The sequence below is a fragment of the Cyclopterus lumpus genome, chromosome 20 (genome assembly GCF_009769545.1).
Source record: "Cyclopterus lumpus isolate fCycLum1 chromosome 20, fCycLum1.pri, whole genome shotgun sequence".
Taxonomy (NCBI): Eukaryota; Metazoa; Chordata; class Actinopteri; order Perciformes; family Cyclopteridae; genus Cyclopterus; species Cyclopterus lumpus.
This window is the reverse complement of record NC_046985.1, coordinates 17,728,852-17,744,638: the sequence shown is the minus strand read 5'-3', so window position 1 is coordinate 17,744,638 and position 15,787 is coordinate 17,728,852. Positions and strand designations below refer to the sequence as shown.

Below are 15,787 nucleotides of genomic sequence, written 5' to 3'. Positions count from 1 at the left end.
TTTAGAGACCAGAGGTCTTAAATCTACATTTTAGTAATATTTTGCAGCTGGATCAAATAGTTTCAAGGCTATTTAATCTTTTTGTTTCTTCATTATACATGTAATACTTCTACAAAGGCAATGAAGTAGTTGTGGTGATTACACCTCCAGTCTTTGGGCATATCTATGGGGTACACTCGTTGTCTTTTTGATTCGTCAAAGTTCATTTAATTTGACCGCCCTCTAGCGTTTTGTATAAACGCCTCCGTTCATGCTGAGCACCATGCCAGTAATTTAGTATGACAATTTCATACTGTGAGGGGACTTATGAAAGACATTTTTCAATTTTGAATGTCAAAACTGACTGAAATTTTGTATTTATTTTTTTACTTTTAGTCCCTAGTATGGATCACATTTCCAAACACAGGGGCCTACATTTCCCGTAATGCAACCTCCATTGTATTTGTTTTTTTAGCTCCAGTCCTCTGACTCCCTGCATTGACACATTTTGGCATCAAGAAGGTGATTTTAACAATCGCTGAGTCACTTCCTTAAGTGTGTGTGTGTGTGTGTGTGTGTGTGTGTGTGTGTGTGTGATTTCAGAGGGTTATTAACCACACAGAGGAAGATAAAGTCTCACCATTTTAATAGCAGCAGAGGTCAAAACCCACTTTTCAGAATGGTGATTTGTTGTACAGCCCATGTTTGCCATATCCATTAATGGTTTATTTAACAGGCCAGTGCTCAGCTTTGAGTAACAGAGTCTGGTGCCCCTAAGTCACAGCCTCTGCATAAAGGGCTTACTCTGAGTCGGATGTGACAAGTCTATTTGGTCCTGAATCCAAACCGAGTCCCTCAGTATCGAGCATCTTGAGTCCTGTCCAGTGGCAGAACATAACGGGAAGTCTGGTTTAATTTCAGCTCTGTGTCTTCAGTGGGTTTTGCAGTCACTTACTGCCATGCTTGTTTCACTTCTCTTTCTCTCCTTTGCTCTGATCTGTGCTTCGGAGGGCGGGGCTTAAACACTCAGAACCCAGCAGTCTGCGATCTTGTCGCTCTCTCTACCAATATTAGCTGCTTCGTTGTCCACAATGTTGGGTGGAAAATCAACGTGGTGTACCCTGTCAGAAGATGCATTCATTCTTCAAAAAAGTAGCATCGAGACCTGTTGACTCCTAATCACACGGTGGGGCCATCTAACATTGTTTAGTTTACCTAGCTTTCTGTGGCTCCAGTTACCTTGAAGCACCAGTGATATAAAAACAATAACAGCTGCTTGCATTTAATAAGTGAAACTTTGGCCAAATTGAGGCATAAGATCATAGCAGAGTTTCTGTGTTTCTCTGCAGCACTTCATGCCCCTCTCCTCTGCTGCATAGAGCCTGAGCTCCAAATGCTGACTAATTCAATCACTGGCCTGGACATTTCAAGGCTGCATGCGTGCGTGTGCAGGCCCATGCACGTGTGACTTTGGTTTATTAAATTCTTTTGCGAAGGGGTTGCGGAATTGAATTGCTATTGATCTGGCTATGCCGTTGCCTGTTGCCGTTCCTCTTCCCCCCCACCGCCCTCTGCTGCGAGTCGATGTATTAGATTAAACTTCATCCTCCCTTTTCATCTGAAGCGTCCCCCGGGGCTTCCTCCAGCACAGCCACGGCAATCTGTCTTTCTTACAGTCACTTTGTACCCCACCCCCCCAACTGTGTTAGAGTAAGGGCTTATTTATCCATAATCAGATTGTGTTGATGGCATCAGGTTCATTGAGAGGAATTACAGATGCGCTACATGCCTCCCAGGACCTTGTTTTTATATATAGAATTTGTATCGTTTTTTAACAGAATTCAGCACTAAATGCTACACAATTTTATTTGTATATTCTAGTGTAAAATATATTGCCAAACTGCTGACATTTCTTTTTCCAGCTCTGGCTGACGTCACACTCTCCACTGGCACCTGCAGCAGCTGCACTGCACATGTGCACCTCTCAGCAGAGGCGAGAAAGAAGCGAGGCGGCTCGCCCCTCGGCTAGCTAGAAGTTTGGAAGGAGTGAGTCGTCTCGCTTCGTTCTCATCTCTGTGGACAGCTGCGCATGTGCAGTAGCATTCAAGTATTAGTCTGTGATAGGAGCTCACTGATAGATGAGGCTTTCTCTCCCGTTCCTCCCTGGACTAAAGATAAATGTCCGTCTGCTCTCGTCGTGCATCATATGCTTTTATTTCTCAAACGGAAGTCAAAGGACTTAACCAGTAGTTGCTGCATCTATAGGACTTCACATAAAGTTTTTTTTTTTATTATACTGTTCGTTTTCATGCCTTTTTATATTTGAAGGAAATTGTGGAGAGATGACAGGAAATGAGGGAGAGCGAGACGACAAAGACCCCTGGCCGGACATGAACCGGGGACATTGCAGTTTGTGTTGGGAGCCACAAAGATCACTAAGTAGAAACAAATGCCACTGTCTTTTCTTTCCTCAGTTTTCTCATTGCTCTGTCTGTTAAGCCGTGTAAAGTAAGCGAGCACAGAAAAAAAAAAGACCTTGAGATGGAATGTATTGAAAATTGTTGGTTTTAAACTGCACTGTATTCCGTGCTCAGGTTGTCTGCTTGAATCACATTGAGCCCACATTGCTTTATTATTCTTGTATGTAAACAAATAGTGTTTCTTCAGTTGCAATACAAGAAGTTTAATCTTTCAAATATAGTCTCAGCTTCTTGCCTTCTCTCTGCCCTCATGTGAGTCTCACGCTGTACTGAGCCGGTGGAAAAAGAGACAACGTTTGAGATGAGGACGGCTCACTCCGGAACTTCTGAAGTGCCGATAGCGGAACCCTTAATGCCGGACTGCACCAATACTCTGGGTTTTACTCATTTAGAACCGGTTCCCTGTCTTACTGTCCGTGTCTTACTGAGCAGAGATATCACTCAAGCTTGATGTGGTGTAAACGGAATCTTAAAAATGAATGTTGTGGGCTTATGGGTGGCTGGCTAGTACAGTATGGTAAGTGCATCACTTCCAAGCAGCACTGACGGAAGCTGGCTCACAAAATGACTTTATGTCCCCACATTTTATTTTTCAATAATCCGAAGCATGAGTAACTGATCTACAAATGTGTGTATTTCACACAGTTGCTGAATGGTGTTGAAGTTTAAACTGCAGAAAACGGATTCTTTGTCGAAGCTCCGCTGTGCTCAAAGTATCTTGGTAATTAAACACTCATAGCCCTAAGGTTGGCCGTGCAGCAGTGGAAATAGATCTCGGGCTTGGGACAGAAACGTAGCTTTTTAGAGGTCAAACCTTTTTGCCGATCGTCTCCGATCCTTATTTGCCAGCACAGTTTGTTTTGTTCTAGTATCTGATTATAGTGTTTTTTGCACCTAGTCGTCACTGGCCAGAGGAATCAAAGGGCTGACATGGAGACGATGAACCCAACCTTGACTAAGTGATAACATGTTAGAATATCATGATAGGTTAATACGGAAAACTGGTATGTCAACAAAATGTCCTAGGCACTCCTAGACCAACAATGAATTCAATTCAGTTTATCACAAATCTGCCTCAGAGGGCTTTACAGTCTGTACCTCACATCGGATCAGGAAAAACTGAAAAAAGCGGGGGAAAAAGGGAAGAAATCTTCAGGAGAGCAACAGAGGAGGATCCCTCTTCCCGGATGGACAGAAGCAATAGATGTCATGTGACCAGAACCCAATGCACCCTATGAGGCGAGAAGACTCTGGGGAAGAAGTAGAGTTAGTAATGTGCAATAAAGAGATGTAAAGGAGAGAGAGAAGAGCAGAGAGGTGCTCAGTGTATCTTAAAACGTTGACCAGGGCAAACCTGATTCAGCCCTAACTATAAGCACTATTAAAGAGGAAAGTCTTAAGTCTATTCTGAAATGAGGTGACTGTGCAGAGCAGCTAATACAGGAGTAATGTGATCACACAAGTAGCCCCGCATTTAGTGCAGCTCTCTAGTGGGGCAATATGGTACTACAAGCTCCTTAAGATATGATGGTGCATCACCAATCAAGGCTTTGTAGGTGAGGAGAAGAATTTTAAATGTGATTCTTTACAGGGAGCCAGTGCAGAGCAGCTAATACAGGAGTCATGTGATCTCTTTTCTTAGTTTTTGTGAGTACACGAGCTGCAGCATTCTGGATCAACTGGAGGGATTTAAGAGACTTATTAGAGCAGCCTGATAATAAGGAGTTGCAGTAATTTAGTCTGGAAGTAACAAACGTGTGAACCAGCTTTTCTGCATCTTTTTGGGACAAGATGTGTCTGATTTTTTAAATGTTACGTAGATGAAAAAATGCAATCCTTGAGATTTGCTTAACGTGGGAGTTAAAGGACAAGTCCCGGTCAAAGATAACGCAGAGATTCTTTACAGTGGTGTTGGATGCCAGGGAAATGCCATCTACAGAAACCACATCACCAGATAATTGATCTCTGAGGTGTTCAGGGCCCAGTAAAATAACTTCAGTTTTGTCTGAGTTTAACATCAGGAAGTTGCAGGTCATCCATGTTTTTATGTCTTTAAGATGTGCTTGAAATGAATGTACTACTAATTGTGTGTGTATGGAAAGCCTGATATGACTTATGCAGTGATCAAGTCTACTCCAATTGATCACAATACGCTGATAATTCAAAACCAAGTGTAACTGGTTGACTTAAACCACAGGTGCTTTGCAATGTGCATCTTTTTTTTAAACCATATACTGTAAGTGGTTACTCACTATGACCGTGATGGCTGTAAGTGAAGATGAACACGTCTGATCAAAAGCTCTGGGAAAGTGCAGTGTAGTACACCTAATGTGAGCGTGCATTGCCACCACAGAGGTAGCTGTGGCCATCGCAGCACCGCATGTTTTGAGTGGAGACGAGACGTTTTTTAGGTTTCCCCGGGCCGAAGTCCCGTGTGATCTTTTCACCAATTTGATATTTTGGCCGTAGCTCAAGAGCTGGATGTACAAGCCAAAGTAGCAAATCGTTCCAGACTTTCAGGTCCTGAAAGGACTCGATGCTCTCACTATTCTGATTGTGGTATAGAAGTAAAAGACATCTGAATGAGGCTCACCTTGGCGCCAACTCACTGACCGAATAGTTCCCATGGCAGCCGAAAAGATTTGCGGACATGTTATATCTACGCTGAATGGAATTCCTGTCACGGGTCTAGTTACTGTCATTAGAGCTCTTATGATGTGACAAAAGAGTTTGAAGTGCAACAAGAGACTTTTAAATCAAACACTCCTCGTTGTTCAATCATTCCTGCATCAAGATGGAATCCCGGGGAGGAAAAACAGCACCCAATTATTGATGCAAACTTTGATCCAACACTCTTGTCCAATGTAGAAGTGGATAGGAGTAAACTGCAGAGACACGATGATCTCTTAAATTCACTGTTTGGGCTAATAAAAAGATGTGAGTCAAAGAGGGAGGTTTAGAGAAGGTCTGCTAGAACAATTTGCTTCATTGTCTCCAGACCAGGAAGTAGGTCTCATGATGTAATGTTCCAGTGAAGTCCAGGTGGCAACCTCCGGTTCTGAAGAGTGAAGCCTATGCTGGAGTGTCTTAAACTTGCATTCTCTCTACTAAAAAATAAGTCTGATTATATAAAAGTCTATGAGAATATGACTCTACTTATCTCTTGATTTATTCCCTCAATAAATATTGTAAACATGAGTTCATAGTCTCAATCTCTAGTTTCGAGTCTTAATCAATACGACATGATGTTCATTTAGTAAATGATGCTCAATTCAGATTTAAATAGATCATAAAGCAGGGTATGCTTTAGGGCGGGGCTACAAGGTGATTGACAGGTCACTGCCACTACCAGAGACATATACTGCGTCTCTACGTCACTCCTAAGCATTTCAAATATGGTCACTTCTGTTCACAAAATCCAAGATGGCAACGGCCAAGACGCCTAACTCGAGGCTTTAAAACCCTAGTCCTTAAACCGATAGTTGATGACACGATGACTACGTCCACATATAGTCTGAACATTTAAAAAAAGACAATATTATAATGCTATACACTTAGCTATTACATGGCTAATGAAAGTGAATATCGAACTAATCTTCTTGTTAACATGTAGCCCTGCACGCTCTTGATTAATGTAAAGCGCCCTTGTGACATATCTCCTACGCCCTTTTCATAACTTTTATTTAGTATAATATAATGTGCAAATCCATCTTTTCTTCAGGGCGTGCATCTCCGGAGACAAACATCGTCCCCTTTGCTGTGTACCATATGAGATAGTCGTCACTGGCAACAAGCAGATAACTACATTGTGTCCATCTGCTTTTCAGAGCAGATTGCACTTGCTATAGATGTAATGCATAACGGGATTTGAAGCTCTTAACTTCCAATGTGTCTGCGATTGGTCCTTTTCTTGTCTGGCTGTGTTTATGTCTCTTTTTTATCTGTGGTACTTGCAAAAGAAATCTTGAGCTCAATGAAATTACCTTATTAAAGAGCGGTTGTATAACTTTTTCTCTCCTGATACCTAACCCATGCTACATGATGACGGCCCACTTTATTTAATGACACTGACAAAGAAATTGCATTTTATTCATTTATTGTTATTTTGCTTACCCTCTGAGCCCCAACCAGTTTCCGAGCGTGTTTTTATTTCTGCTCCCGTTACATGTTCCATGTCCTGTACCTCTATGGAAACAGCACTGTTTTGACCAGATGCAGTGACAACTCAAACATGGTGTCTATGGCACAGTTCCAGTGCCATAGATCAAGTTTTCTTTGAAAATGTATTTGGAAAACAATGGAAACTATCTATATCCATTATTTTCCAAGTGTTACCATTGTTGGGGGAAAGGTAGTTCAATGTTCTGTACACATTTAACTATTTACATTTTTACAACCACACCTCACAACATCCTCTTGCCTCCTATCTATCGATGTGTTCAGCAGCCTGCAGTTCAGTCAAAGCTTGACCGAAGTTTGGTCACATGACCGTTTGTCTCCATCATAGCTTCCTAGTTGCGCTGAGGAGCGCAGAATGTAATGTTGTTGTTTTTCTCCAGGATCTGGTTAGAGCAAACCGTTGATTTGTGACATTTCTAATGAGAATAAAATGTTTCTAATGATATAACACCATTTTAAGCTCCGTTTTGGCTGCTTTTTCTCCCCATAGCCTTGAGTGTCCGAAAGATGAAAATCTCACGACGATGGTGGTTTTTACAGCTTGTGGCTGTGATAAACGGTGTAGTTTTTGCTACGGGACGGTGCTTTGCATGAACATTGGAGGAGCTAGCCCAGCTTCCTCTCTCAGTACTCACCGTTTCAATCCCAGACCAGGCTCTGGTGCAAACACAAGCACAGCAAAGCAGATTACACCAAATTAATTTCATGCTTGTGTCTTGAAATATTGACTCGCAGCTTGTAGATTTCTTTTATTTGTTCTTGACTCGTCTCAGCCTTTCCCCATCTATTGTTGTAAGAATGAGAGGGGTTAAAAAGGGAGGAGAAAAAAGTATGAGGGAGGGGGTTAATAAAGTGGGAGCGCTAGGCGAGGAAGAGAGGCGGGGTGGACTGAGGGATTAACGCGGTCCGGACCCTGCTGATGGGCAGCTTTGTGATGTATTGTTCCTCCGTTGCCTGGCTACGGCGCGTCACGTGGCTATAAAACGGTGTTTCTAGGATCCACGTGGTGGGAATGAAGTTATACGTGTCCTGCATAGACTGAACCTCCAGGTAGCGCTGCCTCCACGTTGACTGGGAGGAGTCTGGGAATCCTCGACCCCATATAAAATAAGTAATGAGTCAGAATATTAAATAAATAAAAAACGCAGAATTGGTTTTGAAACACAAGTCAATGTGCTAAAAGAAAAAAGCCCCCAAAAGTGGTATATGTGGCTGTCGCAGGACTGTAATAAGCTTGTTTTGTCAGAGCCGGTGCACTTGTAGGCTGCGAGGTGCTCAGAGTAACAAGGTGACGAGAGAGCCTTTTCTCTGAATCATTCCAAACTCCCTGGATTAGACTTGAAGAATGAACATCTGGCCTAGTTTCTCAGTTTCCCCATTATTTTCCTCTGTGGTTTATTTCACAGCCTAGTGAACTTAAAGCATGGAGAGGAAAAAAACAGGCTCAGCCTGGCCCATTAGCTTTAGGGCTCCAGAATAGCTCGGTTAAAAAATGTACCAGGTGACTTTCTGTGGGTGGAGGTCTGAGCTGCCCCGACCAAAAAGGGTTGAGATGCGATGGAAACGGTGCGATCCAACCGCAAATGTTGTGCACTTGCCTTTTTATAGTGAAATAGGGAGCTGTGTGGGGCTAAATGCTAACAGCGTGGTTCTGTTTCAAAAGCAGAGCATCTTCCATTTGTTCTTCAGCAGACAGATGCGTGTTGCTCTTTTTTTGTTGTTGCTTGATATGACCTTTAGTTAATATCGAGCAAAAAAAAAAGGGCAAGACATTGTGTTTTTCCAGCGTGCCGAATCCACTTTGCGGCTCATTTCTCATTGATGTGGCTGCAGCTGTCTATTATTTTAGTAATTGAGTATTCCACCCAATATTCCATTAAATAATTGAGAAATCGAAAAAAAAAAAAACATTTGCTTCATTAAGGAGCAATATTTAATATCCAAAGAAGAAATTAAACTAATTGGTTCCCCTTTTTGAAAAAAATATTTTGTATAAATGTGTATTACTTTAATGTGTTTCAAGGCTCCTTGCTGGCCTTTTTCTTTTCACCACCGTCCTAAAACAATTGTTTAACACTGGTACTGTTCTTACTAAAACAGCCACATTTCTTTAACAAGCCTAGAATAATTGTAGGTCTTAACCTTCACTCCCGTCACATTTTATTCTCTGTGCTCTTATTTTTCACTGCAATATGAAAGTCCTGCAGCTTTATAGAAGCAGCACAATCATGACTAGAAGCAAAGAGAACTCCAATATGTCTTTTGTGCAGTTACAGTGCCACGAATCATACAAAAGGTCTTTCTTTGATCATTTCTTTGACAGAAATTGGCAAGCAATGGCATCTATATAGGCAACATTTTGGTAAGCGTTACCAATGACTGAGGCTCTACGTGCTTTCAATATTGAACTATTCATGTTTCCTACCTCTACTTACAGCCTCTCCGGTCCTCTCCGCTCTGAGTTCAGCAGCCTGCAGTTTTGTCAAAGATTGGCTGAATTATTGTCACATGACCGTCAGCCGAGTCGATCGGGGCTTCCCACGATGCGCTGAGGAGCTCAGTTTACCTGTAGAATGAAATGTTTTCAATGAAATATCACAATCTGACATAAGCGTTCGTCACACATGATGATGTGTTTCAGGACAGTCGGGTGGATCAGCCTCTGTAATGAACGGTGTCGTTTTGGCGATTGTTTATTTGCATCTGTTAAAAGAAAACATGCTTTTCCATTCTCGCCGGTGGGTTTTGGGGTTCAGATTTCAGCTATTCTAATTTTCCTTGTATGTATATTTCTAAGTATCTTTGCTCAGCTCTTCTTCACAAATACTGTCAAACGGTATATACACCCTGTGAAATGTCGGAGGTTTGAATAAAACAAGGTACCATCTAAGGGCTCTTTGCGGCTCTGTTTTCTGGGTCATCTGCAGCCGCTTTGTGTGTAGAAGGGCTCTAATTTGCCACGGTGCTGAGAGGAGGACTTCAGTCTGGATAGAAACTAGCAGCAGGGCGGGGTTGCGCTTATGTTATTGTTTGGTTTATTGTTTAGTTGTTTTATTAAAGCATTCCGATGTTTGTTTGGGGACTCGTTGAAATTGGACATCTCTGCAGGTGAACGCTTTTTTTAATACAAAAATATTTCCTTCAAACTCTGCTCTATGACGTGTTTGTTTGAGTGTCGCCGACTCGACTGTGGTGTTGACTACCAAAAACAATACCAACGCCCTCTGTCTGATTCACCATTGGTTATGAGATCATCTGCACACACAGAACTTGTTTGTGTTTGAAGACTGCCGATCACTGGCTCAAGCAGTTGTTTACGATTACGGGGCAGTAAACAAAGTTTGCATCAATGATTTTCTTTTTGCCCTCGAGGAATCGTTTCAGCCCTAAACGCGGGATAAAACGATTGTCACCATGACAATTTCCTCGTAAACAATCCTGTCTCATAAACTCACAAATCTGTTACTTAAACTGGGCTTTATGGATCCTATCTCACCTGTCACTGCTACCCGAAGCAACACACCAAAGCAAATTCATAACACCATTCATAAAATCCAAACCTACATGTAGCGTCAGCACCTCACTGCCCACAGCACTTCAGACCAGCAGGACACCGAAGCACCACTTCCTGTCAGCAGAGCCCCTTCAATACACACTAGCCCACTGGAACATTCCAGGTGCATGTGTGCGTGTAGACAATATGTGACTGCTCCGAGGCTGAGTCAGAGGAGACGAGTGTCGGCTGGCTTTTATTTAGCCGTCTCCTGCCGTCCACCACTTGATCGTCTTCTTTTCTTCCTGCTCCACAACTACACACACACACACACAGTAAATGTTGTTTTGCTCTTGTTTTATTTAGTCTGTCTGGAATTTCCCTCCATGAATTCCATGAGGGAGAGGGGCCTGTTGTTCCATTCTAACTTTGATAATGCATTCTCAGACTGGCCGTGTGTGTTTCTTCTCGGGAGCGTTAATGCACCCCTTTTTACTTGCATTTGCTTAATAATCCCTGTGACGGTGCTGCACCGTGGGGGCAGATTTCTCACCGGTGTACATGTCGCACTGTGTCGATGTCAGACACTCTGCCCCTTTGCTCCACAGGCGGTGTGCCTGTTAATTATTCAGAGGTCTTGTCTCGGAAGGCGAGTGTGTTGCTTTAACCTTTGCCAGCCGCACAATGTGTCTCTGAATGAGTTCAGTAGAGTTGAAACAAGGAAGAGAAAACTTACTTTTTAAGGAATCAACAGAAAACCTTGAAGGCACATCTGAACATCGTGTGTGGGTTGTTTTTCTGTTACCGCTTAGCGGTTAGCTTTCTTGCCTTGTTCCAATTTTTCTAAAAGTTTGAACTGTTAAATGTTATCTTTTATATTGTCTTCTATAATGGTTATTTGTATAACAATGCACAATTCAAATGTGATTATACTCTAATTTCTATACTAATTCAAGTTTCTCACCAAAAAGTTACATTTTAAGAGATTACGTTTCAACACGTCATGATAACACTTCAAATGTCCATCCATCCATTCATTATCACCTGCTTATCCGGGGTCGGGTCGCGGTGGCAGCAGGTTCAGCAGGCCGACCCAGGCTTCCCTCTCACCCGCAACACTTTCCAGCTCATTCTGGGGGATCCCGAGGCGTTCCAAGGCCAGCCGGGAGATATAATCCCTCCAGTGTGTCCTCGGTCTTCCCCGGGGCCTCCTACCAGTTGGACGTGCCCGGAAAACCTCTAATGGGAGACGTCCAGGAGGCATCCTGACTAGATGCCCGAACCACCTCAGCTGACTCCTTTCGACACGAAGGAGCAGCGACTCGACTCCAAGCTCCCCCCTGATGTCCGAGCTCCTTACCCTATCTCTAAGGCTGAGCCCGGCCACCCTACGGAGGAAGCTCATTTCGGCCGCTTTTATCCGAGATCTCGTTCTCGTTCTTTTACGTGACCATAGGTGAGGGTTGGAACGTAGACCGACCAGTAAATGGAGAGCTTTGCCTTCCGGCTCAGCTCCCTCTTTACCAAGACGGACCGGTACAGCGCCTGTTTTACTGCTGCAGCCGCACCGATCCGCCTGTCGGTCTCCCGCTCCACCTTACCCTCACTCGTGAACAAGACCCCGAGATACTTGAACTCTTTCGCTTGGGGTAGGCAGTTTGCCCCCACCTGGAGGGAGCAATCCGCCGGTTTCCGGCAGAGCACCATGGCCTCAGATTTGGAGGTGCTAACTCTCATCCCTGCCGCTTCGCACTCGGCTGCAGAACGCCCCAGTGAATGCTGGAGGTCATGGTCCGAGGAGGCAAACAGGACCACATCATCCGCAAACAGCAGAGAGGCGATCCCGAGACTCCCGAACCGGATCCTCTCCGCCCCCTGGCTGCGCCTAGATATCCTGTCCATGAAGGTCACGAACAGGACCGGTGATAAAGGGCAGCCCTGGCGGAGGCAAACGTGTCTGACTTACTACCGAGGAGACGAACACAGCTCCTACTGCAGGCGTACAGAGACCGGATGGCCCGTGCCAACATGTCCGGCACCCCATACTCCTGCAGCACCCCCCACAAAACCCCCCGAGGGACCCGGTTGAAAGCCTTCTCCAGGTCTACAAAGCACATGTAAACTGGTTGGGCAAACTCCCAGGACCCCTCCAGTAATCTTGCGAGGGTAAAGAGCTGGTCCACTGTTCCACGACCGGGACGGAATCCGCACTGTTCGTCTTGAATCCGAGGTTCGACAAGCGGTCGGAGCCTCCTCTCCAGCACCCTGGCATAAGCTTTTCCCGGGAGGCTGAGCAGTGTGATACCACGATAGTTCGAGCACACTCTCCGGTCCCTCTTCTTGAAGATGGGAACCACCACCCCGGTCTGCCAGTCCATGGGCACTGTTCCCGACCCCCATGCGACACTGAAAAGGTGTGTCAACCAAGACAGCCCAACAATGTCCAGCGCTTTCAGCATCTCAGGGCAGATCTCAACCACCCCTGGCGCCTTGCCACCAAGGAGCTTTTTGACTACCTTAGCGACCTCTGCCAGGGATATGGGTGAAACCACCCCAAAGTCTTCCGGCGCTCTCCGATGGACATGTTGGCCGGGTTTAGGAGTTCCTCAAAGTGCTCTTTCCACCGCCCGACGATGTCCCCAGTCCGGGTCAGCAGTCTCTCTCCCCCCCCCCCTCCCCTGCTGAGAACAGCCTGGGGTAGACCCTGCTTTCCCTTCCCCGAACTCCTCCCATGTCCGAGTTTTAGCCTCCGCGACCATCGCTGCTGCAGCCCTTCTGGCCCGCCGGTACCCGTCAGCTGCTTCAGGAGACCCCTGGGCCAGCCAGGCCCGAAAGGCCTCCTTCAGTTTGACGGCTTCCCTCACCCCCGGTGTCCACCACCGGGTTCTCGGGTTGCCGCCACGACAGGCACCGATGACCTTCCGGCCACAGCCCCGAGCAGCCGCGTCCACAATAGAGGCCTCGAACAAGGTCCACTCGGATTCCATGTCCCCAGCCTCCCTCGGGATTTGTGAGAAGTTCTTCCGGAGGTGGGAGTTGAAGACCTCCCAGACAGGATCCTCTGCCAGACGTTCCCAGTTCACCCTCACTACACGTTTGGGCTTGCCAGGTCTTTCTAGCCGAGTCCCCCGCCCTCTGATCCAACTCACCACCAGGTGGTGATCAGTTGACAGCTCTGCTCCTCTCTTCACCCGAGTGTCCAAGACATACAGCCGCAGATCAGATGATACGATTACAAAGTCGATCATTGATCTCCGGCCTAAGGTGTTCTGGTACCAGGTACACTTATGAGCCACCTTATGTTCGAACATGGTGTTCGTTATGGACAAACTGTGGCTAGCACAGAAGTCTAACAACAAAACACCATTCGGGTTCAGATTGGGTAAGCCGTTCCTCCCAATCACGCCCCGCCAGGTTTCTCTGTCATTGCCCACGTGAGCGTTGAAGTCTCCCAGGAGAACTATGGAGTCGGCAGGCGGCGCCCTTTCCTTTCCAGGACCCCTCCCACCGACTCGAAGAAGGCTGGATACTCCGAAATGCTGTTCGGTGCATAAGCACAAACAACAGTCAGAGCCTTACTCCCCGCAACCCGTAGGCGCAGGGAGGCGACCCTCTCGTTCCCCGGGGAAAACTCCAACACAGCGGCGCTCAGCCGGGGGCTCGTGAGTATCCCCACTCCCGCCCGGCGCCTCTCACCCTGGGCAACTCCAGAAAAGGACAAAGTCCAACCCTTCTCCAGGAGCTTGGTTCCAGAGCCCATGCTGTGCGTGGAGGTGAGCCCAACTATATCTAGCTGGTACCGCTCCACCTCCTGCACCAGCTCCGGCTCTTTTCCCGCTAGTGAGGTGACGTTCCACGTCCCTAGAGCTAGTCTATGCCGCCAGCGATCGGCCCGCCCAGGTCTCCCGCCTGGCCTGCCGCCCGGTCTACATAGCACCCAACCCCGATAATTCTCCCTGCGGGTGGTGGGTTCAAATGTCAGTTCCTTGTATTATATTTTCTCAAACGTTAGATGTCACAGAGGAGATCTATATGATCGTGTTGTTAATTCATTTTTTTCCACATAGCAGATTTTCCCAAAACATAAGTATGTTTTTACTGACGCCACATAGTGTAAACCCAGGATTAAATGTAGTTACTTTTTAACAAATATAATAAAGTCTAGCCTGCAAAATCTGTTACCAAGGAGGGGTGTTAAGGTCACAGAGTTCACAGTTTAAAACCAAGTTGCAAGTTCGACACAGCGGGAAAATAACAAATGCATAAGGATCGGTTTCTTTTCATATATTTTCAAGTGACTTTAGTTGCAGGTTGCCCTCTGGCAAGAAATAAGGAACATTTCAAACACTTTGGTATCCCACTGTATGCACACTGAACCCTTTCCAATAAGTCGCAATGAGCTATAAAACTGAAAAGCATCTCTTGTGCTATAAAAGTGAACATACCAAATTACTTTGCAATAAAACTATATAACATGTGTGCATTAGGAGGCGAGTTTCAATATGTTATGCTGCTTCATCCTCTGGGCTCTGGGTTTCCTCGTAGCGTGAATGGACACATCTGGCTGATGCCGTCGAACACGCGTTAGCTTGCCAGGATGTTTTCCTTTCCATTCTTTAGTCAATAAGTCTGTTTTTAAAATATCTTTTTAATGCCAAGAAACTTGGAACATCTCTGTAAAACAGCTGCTTTCTGTGTGATTTCTTATAGCTGTCGACTAAATCAACTAATCGTTCAGTCGACTAAAACGTTTTCGTTCACATCTCCATCGGTGGAGCAGTGCAAAGGAAACAAAGGATCATTCTTTTCTGACTGTTGGGTGGTGCAGAATGTCTGATTTTAATAAATTGTGACTCTTTGTGCCTATTCTGGTGTAAATATCACCCTATTGTATTTACTCGTAATATATATTTTAAAAGAATGCGTGGGCTTTCAATAAATCTGCTTTTGTGAGCGTTAATGAATCCCCATGTAGACTAAGCTGCACCATCTTGGCCAACAACTAAATGTTGAATACCAACATCATACAGCTGCTGTTTCAACATCAAATAATAGATTTATTAATTTTCATGGATTTAGAATTCATGAACAATTCCCCATCAAAGTCCGCAGAGGTAGGTGTGTAGAAACGGCCTCAGATTTGAGTGTTGGAATTTAGTGACAAACAGAACTCAGGACAGTGAGGAAAATAATTGTTGGATCATGTCCGTATCTGCTTTGGCATTTGTAGTCTCAATCGTCTCTCTCCCCCTCTCTCTCTCTTTCCTCCTTCCAGCCCTCCAGTGTCACTGTGACCGTTGCAGCGCCAACTCCAGTTGCACGACGGACGGCGTCTGCTTCGTCGCCATCCGCAAGTCGGGCAGCCAGCTCACCACCGAGCAGCGGCAGTGTGTGCGCGAGAACGAGCTGATTCCGCGAGACCGGCCCTTCATCTGCGCCCCGTCCGTCAAGCGTGACTCGGGCATTTACCCGATGTGCTGCAACACGGACTACTGCAACAAGGAGCCCAACCTGGAAATCCTCCCTGGTAAAAAGAAAAGCACGCAGCTCCTTACATTGTATCTGTTTTCCAGAAAGGCTCGACTCCAACGTCAATAACAAGTGTCAAGAACCAAAGCATAGAGCAGCACTGGCTAACCACGTCCCATGAAGAACA

The 15,787-nt window shown here is 45.4% G+C and overlaps 1 protein-coding gene across 1 annotated transcript in view; it reads left to right on the top strand.

Moving 5' to 3' along the window:
* Positions 1-15,787, top strand: part of tgfbr1b (transforming growth factor, beta receptor 1 b) — a 43,227-nt gene that overhangs the window by 13,214 nt on the left and 14,226 nt on the right. Inside the window, exon 2 of the mRNA XM_034559952.1 lies at positions 15,407-15,658. Coding sequence (XP_034415843.1) covers positions 15,407-15,658 — 252 coding nt within the window. The remainder of the gene's footprint in view (positions 1-15,406; positions 15,659-15,787) is intronic.